Here is a 22,843-nt window from a genome sequence, read left to right as displayed (position 1 = left end):
ATACTGAAATTATGGCAGAGTATATTCCTTGTTTTAATGGCTATGTAGCTTTTGAGATGAAGACTAGCTATTTAATAATTCTTTCAGACTCAGTGTGCTGTCGGATATTTCTGACAACCGGAGCAGGTTAAGGAAGAAGGCCCAAGCACTGGTGACAAAGCCCCAGCCTGCTGGGCTGTGCAATCTGCGATGGAGAGAAGTGCAGCTTCTCTGCACTGCAGACAGCAAAGGAACACCTGGAGGTAGCTCGAAACCCTGCCAGTCCTGGCCTACAGCATCCCTGCTTACCCTCATGCTCCCACAGCCAGAAATTACTTTTACTGAGCAGGACCCATCGTCACCCCAGTGCTGCAGCTGGCTGCATCAAACAGCTCCAGTTCAAGCGCCGATTTTTAAGTGGCGGTAATCTACATCCAGCTCAAGAGCCACAGTTCGGTCGTTTGTTGCACATTAAAATTTACAAAGCTTCCACTTGGTCTGGTTTCTTGTCCTTACCTTTAAAACACACAAGATAGATTGTTTCGAAAAGTCAGTCTGGAGTAGTACACGCTGGGAAACAGGACAGCTGCCAGCTGAAGATTCTGAATCCTAATATAAAAGAGGCAGCATCTCTCCAGCTTCTCATTCACTACTGGTTTACTAGGCTCATTGGGTCGACCATTACGTGCATTTACGGGAAGAAAAGCACTGTGATGATTTGAGTGAGAACAACCACCATCAGAAAAGCACCAAGAGTGGAGTAAGGCACTACCGCTTTTACATTTGACTTGTGATTTTCATGATGGAGTGGGGCTAAGTGAAGAAGAAACGTACGGAGTGAAGAAATAAAAGCAAAGAGGAACAAAAATGGTAGAGGGGAGATGGGTTAGGGGATAATTAAATGGAGGTGAGATGGCAACCAGGCCAAAAACCTGGAACCTAACAGATGGAGCGAGGGCTATGGTGTAGGCCAGACACCGACAAGCGACTGCCAGCTCTGGGTGAGGAAATGCAGGATTGGAAGGTGAGCCGATTAAGCTACTCCTTAAGGCACAGAAAATAAAAATAAAAACAAAAACAGAGGAAACAAGTCTTCTTGGCACAAAAACCCCTCCAGATGGTACCATGCTCTCTCCACCTAGATACAGGATTCAAAATGCCCAATAAATACACAGATTATTTGACACTTCTGCTGCTGCCATTTCTACCATTTTTTTTTTTTTTTCCCCGCTTCTATCCCATTTCTGCAAACCTTCACCACTTTTTTTGTCCACAGGCTACTTGGTAACATCAGACGAGCCTTTGAGGTCTTTTACAGTCAGTTCTGAGTTAGCAGCTCTCTGATCAGGCAGAAGTGAGTTACATCCACATATTCTGCCTTTTTCAGGCCCACATCTCATGGACTTTCACCATACAAACAGCAGCATATCGCTATCTCGCTTGCAAAAATACATCACTCCAACATCAGCAAGTCATGTACTCACATAATTTGCTTCATTATCAAAGCGGTCCATAGCCTCTTAGTTTTCCAAGGCATACCATCTCAACAGTGGCTGTGTTTTTTTATTGGTACATTTTTAAACATTCTGTTTCCTACTACAACAGAGGCAGTTTCCCCCCAAAATAAAAATCCAAATGTCAAAAACAACCCACCACCACAAAACCCTAACAAACACAAAATAAAAACAAACAAAAACCTAGGCAAAGCAGGGGTACAAAGTCTGTCAGTCCACAGATTTGACTGAAAACTTTCAAGAAGACCCTAGACCATTTAATCTTCTAGCAGGGATTACTCACCTTCATTGCAATCCCTCCAGGACCAGCTGTCATTTTAAGATCAGATAATAGTCTAAGAACTGACATCTCCTTGATATACGGCATGCTAGCATTTGAAAAAGGTTGTTCATTTGACCTGTGTCATTGTTTAACCTTTAGCCCTATTGTTCCATTGAGGGAGATCAGCACAATTCTCCACGGGACCATACAGAAAGAAACTTTTTCTCCAGCTCTGCTAAGACAGCGCAGTCACTGGGCACGAGGCTTCAGTAATGACATCCAGGTTGTGACTGCCCACACAGAAAAGCTTTGCAGAAGAACTACAGATCAGCTTTGGCATCATAAGCCAAACATTCGCATCATTTCTGAGAGTTCCATTATTTCTTGCCTACGTACTTGTACTTCCTGTTCAATATCATGGATAACCACCCCGGTGAAAATCCCCAAACATTTGTACAAATAAAAGGCTAGGGCTCCAAGTCTCAGAATAGGAAGCATTGATAACACATTAATCCTGTTAGTCCTCAGCATCTTAACATCAAGGAAAACTAAAACTCAGCTGCTTCCACCGACTGGTGCCGTCCTTACAAGATGGGAGTGAGCGCTGGCAAACTGGACCATATTCTCTTCTTGACTTCTGTTGCACACTGATCTGTGCAAAGGAAACCAGCTGGGCAACCAATGTGACAAATTGTGCAAGTGTAAGGACAAGCAACAAAGATTCAACATTGCTCACAAGTATCTTCCTAAAAGGATTTGGAAGTCAAAAAGGCAAAAGTACTCACAGAGTGCATCAGTTCCCAGCTGACACTAAAAGACTAAGCTGTGTTTAGCAGATCTTTGATTATAGGAGCAGACCAAGTTAGTGACGCTGTTTCCTCCACCAATATCAAAGTTCAGCTAGGGAACATTTTTAGTCACCTGGGTACAGGCTGTAGATACTCAGGATCTCTCTCTTTCTTTTGTTCCTGTTACCATCAAACCTCCCTCTTAATAAGAACAAGCAAAAGTCCATCAAAACATCTTAAAATAAAGTGGAAGACAATATTGCAAAGATATAGACCTCATTTCCAAAATCTAGTACCAACAACAAATGCCAGGGCAAAACTGTGAATGCTGCCGTAACACTTTTTAACTGCAACATTAAAAGTGCATTTCATTTCACAATAAATCGATTTTCAGATTAGGAAAGAGGAGTCATTACCCTTCAAACTCTGGTATTAAAGCACTAAATCCGTAACTTTAAGAACTATTTTATTATTGGACATGGTGTATAGCACAGCACAAAGTTTACTGCTGTTTCAGGTAATTACTTTCACATTTTCACTGAAAATAACTAAATCTATGCGGCAACATCGTTTCTTCTGGTATAACTAATAGCAGAGTAAGTGGCTAAACCTTTTAAATACAGTGCTGAGACTCCTGGCCTTTTTTTCAGTATTCTTCCTACAGTCCTCCCAAACACACAGCCAGTTACCCATACATGGTATTAATAAGAAGAATGGCCAGCACTGGCCTTCAGTTTAGAACACCAGATCTTAACTCAGTCCACAGAAAGGATTGATGAAGTGAGGCTGTGAAAAGAGGTCTAACAATGTTTACTTCAGAGAGATTTAAATTTGTTTCCAGGGAACATATTTCAAAAACTGAAGCGTCTCAAAACAGAAATATGTGATGTGTGGTTCCAGCTGAGGTAATTCAGAAGTACACTTGATTCTTTTCTTGACCCTAAGCAAAAGACAAGAAAATCCAGACAAGACAAGTGTTACAAGAAAATCCAAGAAACACTGCTGATGATACCATCTCCTGTTTATACCTGTTACTCCAGGCACTCAAACTGAGACATCTGAGTCACCCAGCACACATATTCCCTGCTTCTCTTCAGGCTGCCTAAGGAGTACAAAGCTTAAGGCACATCTCTCTCCAAATCTTCTTCTCAAATGGAGATGCTGATAATCCGGGATTTTGCAAGACTGAAGGTAGGACTACAGAATGTGCATACACACTGGACACGAAGGAAGTCCGGCCTCTTTTCCGTCAAAGCGTACATTGGCTTGTCACTCAAAGGGCACAATTATAAAGTATCACCTAGCTAAGAAGCTAAATATTAGTCCCAGATAAACTGCAGGACCAGTTTCAAAACCTGAGGCAAACTTCAAGAATGGCAAAACTCCTGCTGAAATTGTGTAAAAATACTCCAAGGGATTATCCTGAATACATGTGTGATGAAAACACTATTAAAAGAGGCTATGTTTATCAAAGCTTGATAAAATACATTCTGACCAGTGATACGGGCTTTCCACTTTTACAGTCAAATATGCTGGTGCAATCAGAGATCCAGCTTATCTCTGGCCAAAGGCTGCTCTGTCCTTTGATCCCTCTGTGAAAAAAGAAGGATCCCTCTGGGGGTGACCCAAGAAGCCGCATCTTGTCAGTGAAGTACAAGAGCTGGATGTAGGGAAGAAACCCCCACTTATGAAACCACACACTATTCCTGAGATCCCGCAAGGGTGCCAATCTTTAAGGACCTCTGGTCAAGAAAGAAAGGAACCTGTTTGATCCCAAGAAGAAAGGAGTCCTGCTGGTCTTGGAGAAGAACAAGCAAAACAGCTAATTAAATATAAGGAAAAGATCTACCTGAGTAGGTCCCATTTGTCTGTCCTTTAGCGTTCACTCAACTGCCACCGTCTCTGGAGATGGATTGATGGATATGCTGAGTCAATCCGAATATGAGCAGATTTAGAAGCTAGGAGGAATTCCCTGGCTCTCTCCAGACCCTTGCTGTGCTGAACACAGAGTTGGTAAACCCTACCAAGACATTTGTCATTGATGCTACAGAAACCCAGCCTGTTCTCCCTGCTACGCTAATGAGGTGTTCATAGCTGTGAGTGCACTTGTTGCTATAGTTGCAGAGATGACTGAATAAACATAGGAAAAAGATCTCAAGCAAAGCGATACTATTTTTAAATGGTCCTTTTTCAGAATAGGACAGTGCTTCTAAACAATAGCCTGCTCTGACCATATGTAATTAAACATTTTGTTCACAAAGTTGTGATGAGTAGGAACATGTCATCCTTGCGTCGTTATCCTAAGGCAGTATTAGAGAATCAGGTACTCATCAAGTTCACAGACCTAATGAAATGAAAACTGTATTTTTGACAGAGCAACAATATTTGAAATAGATTTGATTTGAAATAAATTTTTAATCTATAAAAAGTTCCCTTAAGCATTTATCAATGTTGCCTTAGACAAGACTCATCAATGCTGGTAGTTTTACCTAAAATTCCCTACAGTTATAACAGGCTGTACAAACAACACTGGGATATCAACATAAAACTTCTTTCTTACTGAAAACAAGAATGAGAATTGAAGCCTCATTAGTTGTTCTCTTTTAATTATTATCATTTTTTATTTCACGATACAGCAGTCACTTCAAATCAGGACAAAGATTTCTTAAAACATATTTCGTGTGTGGTACAAAAATAAAATGTAAAAGCCTATGGTTATTTCAAACTCAAAAAGCAAAAAGCTTTAGAACCTGCACTGGATGTCACCACAAAGAAAAAAAAAAAATCACCACTCCCATCCCCTCAAAAGAGGCAATAAACCAAAATACCCCAATACATTTAAAACACCCAGACAGTATTATCTCAAAGATGATTTTAAGGTGATAACGCTTCAGGGTGAGAACTTGTCCACTGAACTGCATCATGACCTCAAACGCAGATTGCAATGTCCTTATCTGGTCCTTTATCTGGTACAGCAGACATACTGCTATCTTCAAATAATGCTTCTTAAAAGTTTCAGATAAGTAACGAAAAGCAAAGAGAGATCCATGCTTCCCATTTTCAGATGCCCTGCTCTCAAACCACTACTTCACTACTGTCTCTGCTCCAAAGGTTTGATTATAAAAAGCAGCAAAACCCTCAGAGGAAAATGAGCCCTCAGAGAAAGAAAAAAGTGCCAGGTACCTGTTGTGCAAAGCCGTTACTGAATTTTACTCCCTCTAATTTGAAGTTAAGTGACAAAAAGAGGACTACTGAAACAGATTTTTTAGGTTAAACAATTGGTAAAAAAAAAAAAAAAAAAAATCTTTCATAATGTGCACTTCAATAAAACTCACAATTATTTTATTCTTACTTTATTTTCTTACCAATTTGGTCTATTATTTGTGTAGAATAAGTAAATGATAAATGTCTGAAATAATTAAAATAGGAATAAAAGAACGGACTTGCTCTGCACTGCCAGGTAACTCTACTTCTCCTGCTCTCCCTGTGCATCTCTAATTGCTACATATAGAAACATTCTTTAAAAATAATAATAATAAAAAAAGAAAACTAGCCAGAAAACTGCTTCACTCCATAATTCACAACTTAATCAAACCTCACTGCAAAGAGAAGCGTAGAAAGACAAAAAAATCTCATCCAAGCATTAGTGTCCAAAGCAATTATTAATTTATTATGAAACAAATTCTAGTCCTGTATAATTTCATTTTCCTCACCAATATATTTGATGCTTTACTGGTGGGTAATTAGACAGCCACTGTGTTGAAGAATTTATACTCAAGGGTTGGGAGACGAAGAGAAAGAGCAGTAAACACCATCATTTCTCTGCTGACTTTGAACAATGCTGCAGTCAGAATTATTAAAATCCAATACATGGACAATTAAGAAACCTCATTCAGATAGGAAAAAGGAAGTAGTTAGGTGTAATTTTCATTTCCTACTCTTTTTGGGAAGCAGATGATCCTTTCAGTAGTCATCTTCTGGCTAGTTCTAAGCTGTACCTCACAGAGCTACGGAACCAAGTACATTTTGATGAATGTTGAACTTTACCTCCTAACAGGAATCAACTCTTAACAGATAGGCTGTCAGCATTTAACAATTTCACGTGTAAAATACTGATCAGATATGCCTAGCCAGAGATTTGCTTATAGATGTGTTTTACCCAGACAGCTTTCTAGGAATGCTTCTTGGCATGTTCTCCCATGATTTTTAAATGAGGTTAAATAACCTGCAACTCCAGAACACTTCAAGAAACTGTAAATTTACGTAAGAAACCCATTTTTAACACAAGTTCCTTTTGTACTAGTTCCTTTTTATTTCATGCTTGAAATTACGTCCTAAACACATAGCCTTTTACTCGCTATGAAAAATTTACTTTGAATTCACGATGCTGCCAATATTATGATTCATAGATGATCCAAAAAATCAACCATACACATCCAGAGAAGTGATCAAAACGTTTACAGTGTTTTATCCACACAACCTTTCTGATAGAATTGTTTGTGACAAACTTTTCCGAGACTGCTATTCTGCCAGGTTGCGTGAAAGTCCAACTTAGCCTTATCTATTTAGTTTTCAGCCTCCTATCAGTTCCCCAAGATTCCATTACTGCTTCTCTTGGGGCAACATTTGTTACCTGCTACAGGCTCAAGGAAGTGACAAAAGCAAATGGAGGGCGCCAATTTGGTGTTCTTTGTTCTGCACTGATGAGACATGGGACCACTTCTAAACCGCAGTGCTGAGAAAAACTAGTTACTCTAGATGAAAGTATTATCCGTGAGAAATTTAATTCACAGAAGAGAATAAAAATATTTTACAGAATGTTAGGATACTTCTATACTGAAGAAAAGAGTGCATAATGAAAGATAGATACTCGTATATATTTGCAAGTCACATGCTTCACTTCAGAAAACCTAGGGCGGTGTTTTAATAAGTAAAGCATGGAGGCATTCACTAGCATGGGCTCTTAGTAATAACTGCTGAACATGAAGTGGCAGCCCAAGCACAATCCATGACTCTTACCCTATGGCCAAATCGGAACTGAAAGCAAAAAAGAAAGTTACTTTCTTACCTATGAAGGAGAATAGCATCAGTAGCATAGCTCTCAGACATTCCCTTAAGCTCAGAGGCATTTCAAATTTAAACTACTAATTTCTATGCTGTTTCAATATTATGAAACTCAAGAATTAGGTTCTGCCAAAGTACAGGTTTAAGTATAGGAAGAGAGGAATTCAGAAGGAATAGGTCGTCTAAAACCACTTTTCGGAGTATCCCAAACTGCCATCATCTCCCAAAAAGACCTGCTGAGTAATTGGTTAGCAGAGGAATTTGCAGAAGGCTAAAAAAAATAAAAACATAAGGGAAAACCATACCCGACACTGCATTGCTGCCTTCTGCACTCCAACATAAACAACTAAAATCAAGTTTACCTTTCTTGAAGCGTAGATGTCGAAAAATGGCTTGTTTCGAACACTGAACGGTTCCTGTGCTTTGTCAATAAGGCCAGTCTTCATTTTTTCATGTCGTGGAAATATAATCTCTTTTTCTATACAGGCAAGCCGAACATTAAAATCACAATCTCCAACCGGCTGTCCCTGCCAAGTTACAAAAGTCAGCATTAAAAACAGACACCAAATTATTTCAACAGTAAGTTTTCCTGACATAGCACTTAGAATCACACAGACATTTTTTTTCCTTCACTGAGCATACACGTTTTGGTCAAGTATTTGTTTTTCAAGCCCTTGTCTCAGGTTGAAAGAAGTTAATGAAATCAAAGGTCACGGAAGGGTAAAAACCTACAACAATGCAATTTACAGAGTTAAGCAAAACCACTGCTTCAAACGTACTTTATTGATGTTCTGAAAGAAGCATTCATTATATCACAGAAAAGAGAAAACTACAGCTGCAGCTGGAAGTAGTGTCAATAAACAGTGGCTGCAGAAACCTGCAAAATACGGGATGGCTTTAACTAAAAGGTGGTAAAAGCTCTTCTCTAATTCTCAATAGCATGCTCTGACCTTTCCGGATCTGAGCTAAGCCAGGAACTTTACATTGCTGTTCGTACACTTGGTGCATTGCACCAGTCCGTAAGAGCATTCAAAATGCACGTTTGTCAGATTCATAATTGCTGATAATGGAGCTTATTGCGTTTTGAACATTAGATGGTGATGAGAACACACTGTGGGCATCATTCAGTGTAAACGAGCAACAGGCACCTTGGAAATTTGCACATTAGTTTCAGTGAGTTGTGCCACTTTCACAGCAGTAAGGCACAAAACTCATACATCTGCACTGCTATGAGCACTATCCAGCACAGGAAGGTATTTACAGGAGATCATCCCTCATCTTGCCATCCCATTCACACACACACACACACACACACACAAAACAACTTAGAAAAACCCTCCTTTTCCTTGTCCACAGAAAATAAAGCCCACAGCCTCAACAATAGAATTCTTCAAAAGCTGAAATCAATGAGTGCGGAAACTGGAGGCCAGTGCTTGTATTCCAAGCATGGGATGCAAGAAGTGAACAGCAGCTGGACAGATGAGGAGAACCAGCCAGGTATTTCCCACACTACACACAGCTAGAGGAGAAAGAGGAGAACCTAAAAGCAGAACGTCTCACTCTAACACGTGGCGAAGAGAACTGATCAGTCTGAAAGAACACGAAGTAGGCAAGTGTCAAAAATGACATCCTGAAGAGGCGTGCAAACGTAAAAGATGGAAAGAGTAAATCTGAACAGGTATCCTGAGTCAAAGAAAAAGCAAACGCCAATATTAGATGGATGAGACTTTAATCCCATTCTTTCCAAACTCACCCTCCCCTCACTGGCAAGGCTGGCCTTCCCCAGCATCTTCTACATTTCACGCTCCCAAAGGGGCACTTGCTTCCTCTTACATCTCTTCCCTAGTGTCACATCCTTCTTAGACGTTTATCAGAAGTCCTCACTTGGTCACTGCCACAGCTTTAGGAACTATCTCTTGCTCCCTGACCACATGGCTTGTGTAACTCACAGCCCCTGCCTTACAGGACTGCGCTTCACCTCTAGCAGGAGAGGCAGCACAGCCACCAGCTCTCGAGGGGCGAGCACGTCCTGCGCCAGGATGCTGGAGAATCACTTCAGAACTCAGTTAAACGGTGGCTGAGCTCATGCTGGGTTGTACAGCTAATTAAAACAGGGAAAACCGTCGTCCTGACCTGCGTAATAACCAGCTGAAGAACACACATTTCTTTCCTGCAAAATGTGTATGCATTGATAATTTCAATTTTATTATTTGTGAACAGTCTCCTAAATTATAGCAACATAAAGTGCTCATGCTCCTTTCCCTTAAGTCGCTTTCCCACTCAGCCACATTTTATGAGCAGGTCTGAAAGATCGAATGAACTCATTAGCTTCAAATATTTGAGCCTACGATAAGCAGTAAAGTTTTTTAGAGACCTTCCTTACACCGATTCATTCAGAAATTCAGCATAGCAACTGAAATTTGTTTCAATCTCCTCATGGTTAAATTGAAAGTTGAGATGACTTCATGTGCCCCACGAAACAGCTGAATCACTTTCTTCTCCTTTAAATAATCCTCTCACTCCTCACATCTACTTGGAACTAATTATTTCCTGCAGCTCTGCCAATCACATATTTTTATTTCCCAGCCTGTTAAGCAGAAGGGTGCATTACTGTGATATTACCACTCGCTTCCATCACCGAAAGGTCAGAGCGAGGCTGACATCAGGTTATACGAGATGGGAGAAGCCAGGTAATGCTGCCAAGCAATTTCTTCATCAGCCAAGTGAACCCAGAAGTTAAGGAGTGCTTCATTCTCCTCAAAGCACAGGATATTAGCAGCAAGAAAACTAACGGAACGTTGGATGTAAAAGCAAGCATATGCTGGATAAAAGCAACAGTAGGACAGGAGGGCTTCTTCTTTGTTAACAGAAATTGCCTTAATTGCAAAAAAAAAAACTGTTGCTAATACACAACATATTAGTCCCAGACAGATCCCAAACCTTCAAGTGGTAAAATCCTAGCTTTTAGCACACAAGTAGGAGGGCCAGGCAGGCTGCAATAAATAATCTGCAGACCTTGACAAAACCAGGATGAGGTTATTTAGTATATAAAGCACACATTCAGAAGTTCTCCAAAAACAAGACATCGATGCACTCATAATCAAAACCTAGGCAATAATTCCTATTATTCTTTTAAGCAATACAGAGATGTTTTTATTATTTTCGGCATTCAGACTTTTGGGGTTTTATTTCAGTACGTAAGCTTTTCTTTTGAGAAGGATGAGGGTCAGCATCACCTAAGAGCACACATACTTAGATGGCAATCCCTGCTCTAGACATTTCCATCCTAAAATAAATTTGCTAGCATAGGGTAAAACCCAATTAACAAGTAGCATGTGTTTCCTGTCTATGCTAGAAAGTTACACTTCCCCCTCACAGTGATTAAAATGCATTCCAGAGCAAAATAGCGTTCAGAACTGCCTCGGGAGAGGAGTCATCTGTTGACTCAACACCTCTTCCCGAATTTTTTTTCACCTGTTGAAACTCTGCATTGCACTACAAGGTCACAGCTTGCAGCGTATGTGACACTTAGAAAAAACGTTTTCATTTTAAACACGGTCCCCCATGCAACCTCAAAAAGTAAAACAAGACTTCTAATGAGATTTGAAAGCTACACAAGACTGAAATTCTCAAAATTTAAACTCCAAATATTTCAATCGAACTTCTCACCTGAACCCATACCCAGCAGGTCACGTAAGAATCTAGTGGACCACAGAAGAAAAGTCTACACATATGAAAAAAATGAGCGTACAGCTCTTTAAACATCCATTCTCCTAAGGGACTGAGAGAAGGCAGTTTATTTGCTAAAAGGGGGGAAAAAAATGACAATCCCAAAAGGGTTCCTCCAAATGGATGCTGAAAGATGGAATTTGGTCAAGTGTCAGGTTCTGTCCTGGTACCCCAGGGGTGGCTAAATTGTAGCTCCTGCGCTTCTCCGGGTCAAACGAGACTTCTGTGTTGAAGTCAGGATCTCGTGGCTCTGTGGCTACAAGGGCTGGTGAGTGACTTACACCCCAAGTCAGTAAACGCGGGAAGATGGCAGGAACAACTGAGAGGGGTCTATCAGGATAATTAGGATTTCTGCTGCATGCCCCACTTCGGGCCCCTCTCTCTGGGAAGGAGAAAGGGTACGTCTGAGCAGCTCCTGGCACCCACCAGCTCTAAGTCTGCCTTCCTCCAGCCTCTAAGGCTGACCTTGTGGTGACAGCTCGGTAAATCTGGTAAGCTTTCCATGGGAAGTTCTTTGGATGCGGGACAGATAACAAAATGGGGTATGTAGGTGCTAAATCCCATAAAAACACTTCCTATTAGAATTTGATATTATCCAGCTTCTGCCCAACGCAACCGGAGTAAAAAGAGAAATAATGTGTACGCTGTTGATAAGCAGCTCGGTCCAGGACAAACCGAGAATATTTATTCCCTTCCTTTATGAGATATGGTTCAAAGCCTACCTGCCAGCAAAGCCGGTTCCGTTTGCTTCCCCAGAGCAATACCTTGACCATGAATAATTCAGCACAGACACGCATATACGTTCTGCGCACGTCCTCACTTATTGAGCCATAGCAGAACATATGTCACAACTGTCTTAGCTTTAATGATTTTGAGAGAAGAATAAAGAATAAGCACAGGCTGATATTCTACCCTGTGTTTAGCATTATTATTGACAATTCAAGGCACCCACAGCTGACATCTGCATTTCCAGCTAAAGCCCATTATTAGTTCTCCCGTTTTCTGAAGACCCTGCAGTCAAATATTTTGCATTTAATATTAATGGTCTGGCATGTAGTTCTTCTGACTGGGGGTTTATAGATGCTGCTATTGTTTTGATATAGATAGCTTCTATATAAAAACAATCTGGAGGTGCTGTTTCATTCTCCAAATAAGATTATTACTATGTTCAATCAACTTTTTTTTTTCCACTTCTGATGAAGTTGTCTTTTTAAAACAGAACAAAAAGTATTAGAGAACTGAAACATTGAGAATTATGACTCCGAAATTTTTCATCTCTAATACACAAAAGACAAACATTCTAAACTGAAAATACAATTTAAAAATTGCTTTTCCTAACTTTTGTCCCTCAGATGTTCAAAAATAGTATGTTAATGACAAGGAATTAAGTGGTTTCAGAATGGTTTCTGAAATTTATATTTGCACTCATGAGGTACGGCGTGTGACATTATTTCAGTTGTCTCAATTTATCCAACATGTTGTAAGAACATAATTACTATTTATATGTTGTCAGCTTATACCATGGAATATTGCTTTGATTTTAGCACAGAACAGAAATGGTTTGGGAACCAGACCTATTAAAGGATTATTTCAGACATGTATTTAGTTATTTGTATTTCCTTTCTCAAAAAGAGAAAACCACTGAAAATAAATTCATACATGTATGAATCAACAAAGGAAGGAAGTTTGTATTCCATGCATAAACATTGAGGCCTAACAGAAGACACAAATATAGCTCCATGCTTTTTTTTATTATTATTATTAGCAAATGTAACTTGAATGGAACAGCAGGACTGTCAAAACTGTGACTAAACAGATAAGATCAAAACAGAAGTAGATTGTACTACAAACATTGCTCCCTTCCCCAATTTTCTCCTCCTTGAATTGCTCGAAAGAAAATACATATTCAAGACAAAAACCGTAAAACCTTGTAACGGCAAGAGGATGAGAAGTACCCTTCACCAGTGTAAAGGCAATACATATAAGGCAGAATATTTATGATCACTGCAAGTGACTGAATTTCGATTCTCACCAGTATTGCTGTGTAAGAAAGAGGCAGGCTTGTGGAAACTGGCAGCTACAGAGGGCAAACACCTGACCCACCTCTTTGGAAAGCACAGCTCTAGTGAGGCACAGAAAGCTGAGTAGCTGCTACTTTGGGAACACAGACGGCTCTGTCCGATTCACTGTTTGACTGCACGGACAGAGGCTTCATTTAGGATCTTTATAATCCTTATAAATCCTTCTGAGCCTTCAAAAACAAAACTCAGTCAGAGGATTTCTACTGGGGTGTAAATGATTGAAATCTACAGGAATGATGTTTTGTCTAGACTGGCAACCTCCCTCATGTATTTTGAGGAGTAAATGAACTTCCCATCTTTAATTACAGAATTCAAGTCAGAATTCTAATAATCCATAGCTGTAAAACAGATTCTCCAGAATCAGCATAGGACATTTACACACAAAGATTTCACATTGTCTTCCCATGGGAATATAAATTTAAATCGTTTATTCAGCGCTGAATTTAGGCTATCAGCCAAGTAAAATACTGAACACAGGATTTTACTGCTTCTAATTTTTTCTTTCTGATTTTTGCTTGTACTGCTGTGCACGCAGTTTGGAGACACCTTAACTGTGACAGCTACTAGATGGTCCAGGTAATTCCAGTTATTCTCTTTCCACTCCCTGCTCTCCTCATAGTCTTCCCACCAGCCATTCAGTGACTCGTCATAGGGACGATTATTGTTGGCTATACAACAATTGTGATGTTGAAGAATTATCATTCCTGTTAGTTAAAAAAACATGGGAAAATTCTCACATTTTGGAGACATTGTTCGGAGTATTTCATACTTGAAGAGACTGCAGCACTGAATTTTTAGGATAGAAATCACTTTGTAGTATTTTAAAAATAAGACTGCCCATTCGAGTAAGCGTAAAGTCTCCAAAAAGATTTTAAAATAATAATCAATCAACAATCAGCACTGCGTTCACAAGCGTTCTCCTAAAAAGGAAGTCATATACTTTTCCTAAACCATGACAGAATTAAAAATTAAATATCTGATTATTAGGTATTTTATACTCTTAAGACTTGTAAAAGATCTGTAACTTTAAGGACACCATTTTTCTAAGATACCTGGCTCGTTATGTGCATGGTTAGCTTATGAATAAGAAAAACTAATGAAACGCTATGATACTTATTTCAAAAGAAGGTGTTTTTCTTCATACGTGGTTTAAATAGGAGAAATATTCTAAACAGGATGAAAATATGACCTTCACATTCTCTCCTACCACAAGTCCTACACCAGATGATAAGAGCCACTCAAGTTATTCAAACATACTGAGAATGGAACAGAGGATATTAGAAAGATACTGCTTTCACCTTCATAAACCCTATCCTGCATGATAGTTTTTTGTTTGTTTTTTAAATTCTTTTCACCTAAAAGCAGGGAAAAGATAGAAACACAGGAGACAGAGAGGAAGCTGAATATAAGCAATATTAGGGCCAGATTGTGTAGAAAACAAAGTGTAGAAAAGGAGAAATTAAAACTAAGTTAGGGAAACAAGACAAAATTTGAACACGCTCCCACTGGTTCCATGTAATATCCTTCCAACCATCTTCTGTTTTGCCTATACTTCTTCCTTTTTTTTTTAAATATACTGGATAAAAAGCCCAATGTTAGACTGAAAGTTCACTATCCTCAATACTGGAAATAATAATGCAGAGTTGGAAGACCTGCCCCACTGTCAAGTTTTTCAACGCTTTAAGCTTCAGTTGTGATCGCTGCCAGGTTCTTGAGCGATCTGAATATTTGCCTAAGACAGAAGTTGGGTCCAAGTCTACTTGGCAGTTCCTATGGTAATGGCCGTTATAAACTGCAAGGAGAGCGAGACTATTTTTCTGTTTAATCACGTTACAGTTCCCAACACAAGAAGATAAAAAAATATTGCAAATAAGAAGTGAAGATTTTTTTAAAGGCTGAAAATATGAGAGAGAGAAAAGCAGGTTAGTAAAAATACAGAGAAAATTATTTTCATTTACAATGCAACTTTAACATCCCAGTCTCATGTTGTAATTGTCTTAGCAAGTATTATAGTTTGCTGAAGAACTGTCACATCAGAGTAAATAAGAGCAAAACCTACATAACCCAAACACCTGAAAAATAGAACGGATTTAATATTAAGGCAACTTCTACAGCTGCTTCTGGAAAACTGCTTGTCCCTGTATCTCTCTCCCAGAAGCAACACTTCATGTCTCTTCTGACAATTATACCAGTGGTAATCTGCTATTCAAAGGGTTCTCATGAGGCTTGCTTCATACAGAGGCATGGAAACACTTACCTCCGGGAAAAAACAAGGCATGACAAAATTTAATAGAGTCCCTTTGCTTGTATTATAACAGTCCAATAAGCATTCTCAGTTTTGACAATTGTGAAAAACAAACTACCTTCACTGTGGTTTGTAATGCCCCCAGGGTTAGGGAAAGGAGTATCTAACTCAGAGATGCAGGGGAAAGGAAAAATATCACATGTATTTTTCACACAATCCAGCCAGAAAGTAAAACAGTCATCCTTCAAATTCATCACAATGCAAAGGAATGCTTCCTGACAGCAAGCAGCTTATTAGATAAAAAGCACATAATGAGGAACAAGAAATCGCTGAAGATACCCTGGTCACCACTCTTCAGCAATGATTTAATTTTTGCAGAAGGGAGTTTTAAAGAGGGATGCAAAAATGCGTAAGAATGTTACCTTTTGGTTGCATATGTACATTTCCCAAGCCCAAGGAGCAACAGGGAAGAAAGCAAAACTACTGGAAGTTCACAAAATAAGTGAAGATATTTGCACATTTTGCTGCTCAGACATACACATCAGCCTTTTAATAACAAATGAAAGTGATGATCAACAGGAAATGGAGATGAAACAGGGACAACTTTGAAAAAAACAACTACTCAGTATACATTTCTGTCCACAAATTTCCACAGACCTGAAAGCTTTCCCCAGCATTCCCTTACTGTATTAATTCTCCACCTTACAAGCTCTCCTAACCCACCATTTGTTCCCTCCCTATTCCAAACCACCACCCTATTCACATGCCCTTTAAAAATACTCAAATGGACTACAATATGTCGCTTCCCCTGGCCAAACTGTCCCTGCTCTCTAGTCAACATCCAGTAAAACTGCATTACAAAATTCAGAGGAGGAGGAGAAAGCAGTGATACTAGCAGCTGTGTAACACCATGAATTCAAACAAGAGATCTGAAAATAGCAGAGAGGCTCTGGAGATGCCAGAGTACTGCAGATACAGGCCATCTTGCATATCTTTCTCAGTGTTTCGCCAGAAAGTAATGTGACGTACAGTAAGCAGATGCGCTGTATTTCCTTTACCTGAAAACCTCCTTCTGTCTTTGCTGTGATAGGAGGATGTCCATACAGGTTTTTAGAACATAAAGCAAAGACAACTTGCAAACATCCAGGCACTTATGAGGTATGTCTTGGCAAAAAAAATAAAAATAAAAAAATAGCGGAAAGATTCAAGACTAAACACATGCACAGCGTCTGCATTTTCCAGGGTACTATTAGCAACAGAAGTTATTTAAACCTGTGCTTTCAAGTGATACCATTTGAGAAATAACTTCAGAATTAGAAGCAACAGTGGAAAAGTCATTGGCAGTCAGGTGCATTTGTAAACGGCAAAGATTGTGCAAGTAAATGCTCGCATCTCCAAATTATGCCCTCAGAATTTTCATAGTGTATTTTTAAGATAAGGTTACTAGACTAATAAAGCAGAGACAGCATGTGCAGCGAGCTTTGCTTCGCTTTAAAATTAGGTTTATAACGGAAAAGTCGGACGTGGTAATATTTTACAGGGATTTAAAACAAAAATTTTTCATGCATGAATTCAATGAACCCACCACTGGCTGTGGGCAGGATTTATGGCCAGAACGCGTGTGTACAGTGACAAATTTAATCTAACAGCTACAGCATTGTTACACATGACAGCCACAGGAATCTTGATCTTGACTTAATTTAATGCACAGAATTTTCAAAACTTTAATCAGAACCATCTCCTTTTTAAACATTAAAATAATTATTCTTTTTCAAGCATTCGATCTATTCTTACCATTGCAATCTGCTCTCAGGAAAACTTGGCTAGAGTTTAAAAATTTAAAGGCCAGGGTTAGAAAGAAAAATAAAAGTACAATTCTTTTTCAGCATCTTTGCTAAGAATCCATTAATTAGATCCTATACGATGCCAGTGTACTTTTTATTAGTTAACTAAGTAAAAAACAAACAGTTGCTTAGCTTTAGTGTTTATACATCTAGATGTAGCCGCTGAATACAATCTAAGAAAAACCTTGTTTTGACAGGCTTTTTCAGAAAGAGCTGTCTCGGAGATGCCTAGAGAAGGAAGACATTTTCTTTTGTAGGTTGTTTCTGATTAACAGGGATTTGGATTTACTTGTGTTTATTTCTGGGACTGTTAATTTTTCTGTTGTCAACTTCCTTTATTAAACTAGAACTACCCACCAAATTTGAACTTTTTACTAACTCTTCAGGTGAAAGAGGTAGTGCAATACAACTACAGTTATTATTATGAGCTTATCTACATATAGCCAGAATTCAAGAAGCCGGAAAGCAGAGTACCTTAAGTACTGTGCATCTGGATTACTGCGTTCAGCTCTGGGGTCCCCAGCACACAAAGGACATGGACCTATTTGAACAAGTCCAGAGGAGGGCCACGAAGATGACCAGAGGACTGGAACACCTCTCCTGTGAAGATGGGCTGAGGGAGTTGGGGTTGTTCAGTCTAGAGAAGAGAAGGCTCCGGGGAGACCTCATAGCGGCCTTCTAGTACCTGAAGGGGGCCTACAGGAAAGCTGGGGAGGGACTCTTTGTCAGGGGGTGGAGTGATATGACAAAGAGCAACAGCTTTAAACTAAAAGTGGATAGATTTAGATTACCTATATGGAAGAAGTTCTTCACTCAGAGTGTGGTGAGGCCCTGGCACAGGCTGCCCAGAGAAGCTGTGGATGCCCCATCCCTGGAGGTGTTCAAGGCCAGGCTGGATGGGGCTTTGGGCAACCTGGGCTGGTGGGAGGTGTCCCTGCCCATGGCGGGGGGGGGGGGGGTGGAAGTGGATGGGCTTTAAGGTCCCTTCCAACTCATCACCATTCTGTGATTCTATGATTCTATGAAATAACAGGAAATAAAATTTCCTCTCTTCTTTACAATGTCAGGAGCCTTCTTGTCCTCCACCCTAAGTCCCCAAATTAAAAGCAGAATACCTGACATTTCAAAAAAATGTCACTTCCTGAACTTTAGAGAGAAGATGCCAAAGCTCATGAACTAGAAGACACTCTTACATCTGCACTGGTCAACTAACACTGCAAAGCCTAATCTCTGGCCTTGAAGCCACTGAAGTCCAAAAACATTCATCCTACCTTGTTCTCCAAAAGAGGATGACATCTCAGAAAGGCTGCTAAGAATGGTTCCTGAGCAACATTAAATCTTAGACTATTCCTGAGCTCAAGAGCACCGTAGCCACCCAGGCCCAAAAGTCTGCCCTTTTAACTGGTTCTTTTTAACTACTGAAAGAGAGGATGAAGTTTCAGTTCCAGCACCATGCCCCTGGCACAGTTTCATGTATTACTATAGATGTGTGTAGCCTCTAAGAACATGGTTTTGAGAGATAATTTTATATACACTGAGGTGGTTTTTGTTGTTGTTTTGTTTTGTTTACAAAAGATCCAAGCAAAGCAGAGAAACAAACAGTAGGGATTGCTCTGGGTTTCCTCAAAGAGCTGAGGCTGAAAGGTTGATTTATTTCATTTGCATATAGCTTCCTTTTTATGAATTTGCTTTTAGCATGTGGGATGAAAGCAGCGATACAGCAATGTCATATTTTGAGTTGCTATTAATAATAATTAACATTATGATTCAGACTGAACAAAATGACAACAGTCTTTTTTTAATCTCCTGAAGAATCATTTGTTTTTCCTGACATAGGCATGTCTTGTAGCACAACAGGATGACTTATCACAAGCTTCTGGAAACTACACATCACAGAAACAAGGATTAAAAAGAAATAAAATCAAATTGTTCCATCAACAACCATGAAAACTGACTTCTTCAGCAGCTACAGGTGATAAGCATCAGAATTCAATAAAAAGATTTATCCTAAAAGAAGACAGCCAAGAAAGATTATTTCCATGTTTTCCCTGAGAACTCCAGTGTATGTCCTCCCAATCACTGAAACCCAGTTTTTATTTTTTTCTTCTTCTAAGATATTTCCTGTCTAGATACCTAGAGTCAAATGCTCACTATGTATTTCAATGACAGTCTATTTTCTTGGTTTCTTTCACCTCTTTCTAGAAGGCTGCTGTAGTTGATTCCTGGTACACCACAGCAAAATTGAAATGCTAAGTAACAATAGGCCTCACCGATAACAATGTGATTACAATTTTTAAGACTGGTCTTCTTCCACTCTCTCATCTCTACATCTTCTCCCTTGTTATTCTTTTTAAATTGTTCCTATAGCCTGTACTCACCAGTACGTTTCTGTTACCATTCCCTCCTGATGATCACATCATCCTTACTTGCAGTGCCTTCCTCACCTTCTCTGTGTCAAGCTCAGATGAAACACTGACCAAGTCTGAAGAAAGATCCTATAACGTACTGACACACTACGCTCAGTGATTCCATGATCTTCTCCCAAATCACAATATTATACACAAAATTAAAGCCCTTATTTTTATTCCCAGCTGATCCATGACTAGCAGACCACTGCTGCTCTTAAATCTCAGTTCGGTATTTGTCCCAAATAAGTAACTTTTCAAAATTCCCTGTCTCAGACCAGTTGCCTTGTCTAACTGCTACACTTCCAAACACCCATTTTAAGAAAATTTAGCCCCCAAAGATAAGGTAACAAAGAACTAAAATAAATACAAGAATAGAGTACAGCCCAATTTTGAAGCATGACAACAGTGCTGGGTGAAAACACTGAGAATTGTTCAAAGTGGTATTACAGCAAATGACAATTGGAAAATTTAAATCATTACATTATTTTGCTGTGATCTAAAATGTTAATTCCATGATTTTTCTCTGTATATGTTAACAGCCTTCACTGTACTATTTAGAGCCATCCTGAGGGGCGCAAGTTGACGTAATTCTTACTATAAATGTATCATGCAATCTGCAGAACTATCTATCACCTTACTTCAGCACTGTTGGTCATCCTAACGCAAATTCTCAGCAGTATTAATAGTGCACATAAGTCTTTGGGACTTAGTGTAGAATCTGTGAATTTAGTATTTTAGAAGAAATCTGTCAAAAAACAGAAAACTTTGTGCATTTAGCTAGTATAGGATGGTGTGCATGCAAAATAGGTTGAATAGTTACGAATAAAGTCAACTGAAAGTACCTCTAGTTCACGAGACCTGACTTAAACATAAGGTTTTCCTGAGCAGACAAAAGTTCATCAGCAGCTTGCATTCGCATTTCCCCCACTGCAGTGCAGTACCTCCAGCAGCAGAGCAAGCAGAGGATGAGATAAGGGATATGTTGGTAATCTTGTAATTTAGATGACGGTCAGTGAGTATGGTAACTCCACTACTCACCTTCAGAAGACAACTCCTTGCAAGCAGCAGCGCAGAATCCCTGAGCCCTTTGTGTAGCCCTGTGCTGCTGAGGGGGTGCTTTTGGAGTGGGGGTTGGTTACTTGTAGGGGGTGTTTTGTTTTCAAACAGAACTGGTGTTTTGTGTAATTACTTGATTTGAAGCTCTACTAGAGAAATTATACGATCTGACTTACACACCGTAAAAAAAGGAACTAATACTTTCCTGCCAATTACAAATTTTCAATACATTTAACTCTCTGTGATAAAATTCAGTTGACCACTTCTTGCCAAGCCAAACATCCTCGGGTGCCCAGTTTTGTAATTAAGTATCTAAAATTAACCTAAAATCCACTATGCTTTTTAATCTTTGTGGTAGGACCATCGCTAATGAATTTTTGCAGCTGAAGTCCTGCTTGTACTCATCCTGATAACATTGTTTTAATTTGTCCTTGACATTAAAATTGTATTAGATACTAACCAATTCTTCACTCTCACTCCCAATGATAAAAAAAACAAAAACCCCACTAAGTTTAAAACATTTACTGCCCTGCTCAAAAGCACTTTCCTCAAACCTTGACAATCCTCTGGAAACCCTTGCCATTTCTGCTGTTTGGGAGGTAGGATTCTTCATGTTAAGCTTGGACACTTTGCTACAAATGAGGGTTCCCTCCCCTCACACCCCAAAAAGCTTTTCACCAAAGAATTTACAACTTATGCTGAGCAGTCCAGTCAAGCTGAACAGCATCCTCTGCAAGTCTAGAAGAGTCAACAGTAGTTTAGGAAGTGCAAAATCCATTGTGTTTCAGGAACACTGTTTGTCTGGTTAGGAGCACTAAAACAATTTCATATTTCCAGAAGCACTAACAGACACTAACTAGCCTGTTTTTCCATAGGCTATTTAGTCACAGGCTCTGTGACTACATTTAACACCCTGTTGTGGTTTAAATCCAGCAGGCAGCTGAGCCCCACACAGCCACTCACTCACCCCCCACCAGTGGGACAGGGCAAAGAATTGGAGGGGCAAAAGTGAGAAAATTCTGGGTTGAGATAAAGATGGTTTAATAAGAACGGGAGAAGCCGAGCCTGCAAGCAAAGCTGCATAAGGAATTTGCTTCTCCCCATCAGCACGATGGTGTTCAGCCATTTCCAGGAAAGTAGGCTCCACGCGTAACAGTTCTTGGGAAGACAAGTGCCATAACTCTGAATGTCCCCCATCATCTTCCTTTCTCCCAGCTTTTACTGCCAAGCACAAAGTCATATGGTACAGACGTCCCTTTGGTCAGTCTGGGCCAGCTGTCCTGGCTGTGTCCCCCCCAGCTCCTGGTGCACTCGCAGCCTCCTCACTGGCAGGGCAGCACGAGAAGCAAAAAAGAGCCTGACATTGTGCAAGCTGTGCTCAGCAATGACTGAAACGCTGGTGACTTGTCAACACTAGTTTGGTAACCAATCCAAAACACAGCACCTTATGAGCTACTAGGAAGAAAATAACTTTATCCCAGCAAAAACCAGCACAAACATTCTGTTTTCACAAAATTATTTTAAAGATACTTATGTTTAAATTGATCCTTCCTGAAAAACATTTTCTTTTCCTTACACATAACAAGAGAAATCACCAGAAAATATATTTCATAAGTGATAAAAAATAGAACATATTGTCAAGTTTAGTTCTTCAAATAAGCTTCAAATAAGATATCCTTTCATAAGACCAACTTCAGGTTTCACGTATATCATGACTTTGGGGGGGAAATACAAGAAATTAAACAAAAAAATTCTACAAAGGTAACATGCAATAGCCCCTTGGTGACTTTCAAACACTTACCATATTTGAAAGCTGCTGTAAAAAAAAAAAAGTTTCTCATTCTCCCCATTTTTCAACAATTCCCTCCTGTGA

At 39.6% G+C, this 22,843-nt stretch overlaps 1 protein-coding gene across 1 annotated transcript in view; it reads right to left on the bottom strand.

Annotated features, from left to right (window-relative positions):
- Window positions 1–22,843, bottom strand: part of RNGTT (RNA guanylyltransferase and 5'-phosphatase) — a 184,984-nt gene that overhangs the window by 103,023 nt on the left and 59,118 nt on the right. The window contains exon 11 of the mRNA XM_035321474.1: window positions 7,970–8,134. Coding sequence (XP_035177365.1) covers window positions 7,970–8,134 — 165 coding nt within the window. The remainder of the gene's footprint in view (window positions 1–7,969; window positions 8,135–22,843) is intronic.

Source organism: Oxyura jamaicensis, chromosome 3 (assembly GCF_011077185.1).
Source record: "Oxyura jamaicensis isolate SHBP4307 breed ruddy duck chromosome 3, BPBGC_Ojam_1.0, whole genome shotgun sequence".
Classification (NCBI taxonomy): Eukaryota; Metazoa; Chordata; class Aves; order Anseriformes; family Anatidae; genus Oxyura; species Oxyura jamaicensis.
This window is presented reverse-complemented; position numbering and strand designations above follow the sequence as displayed.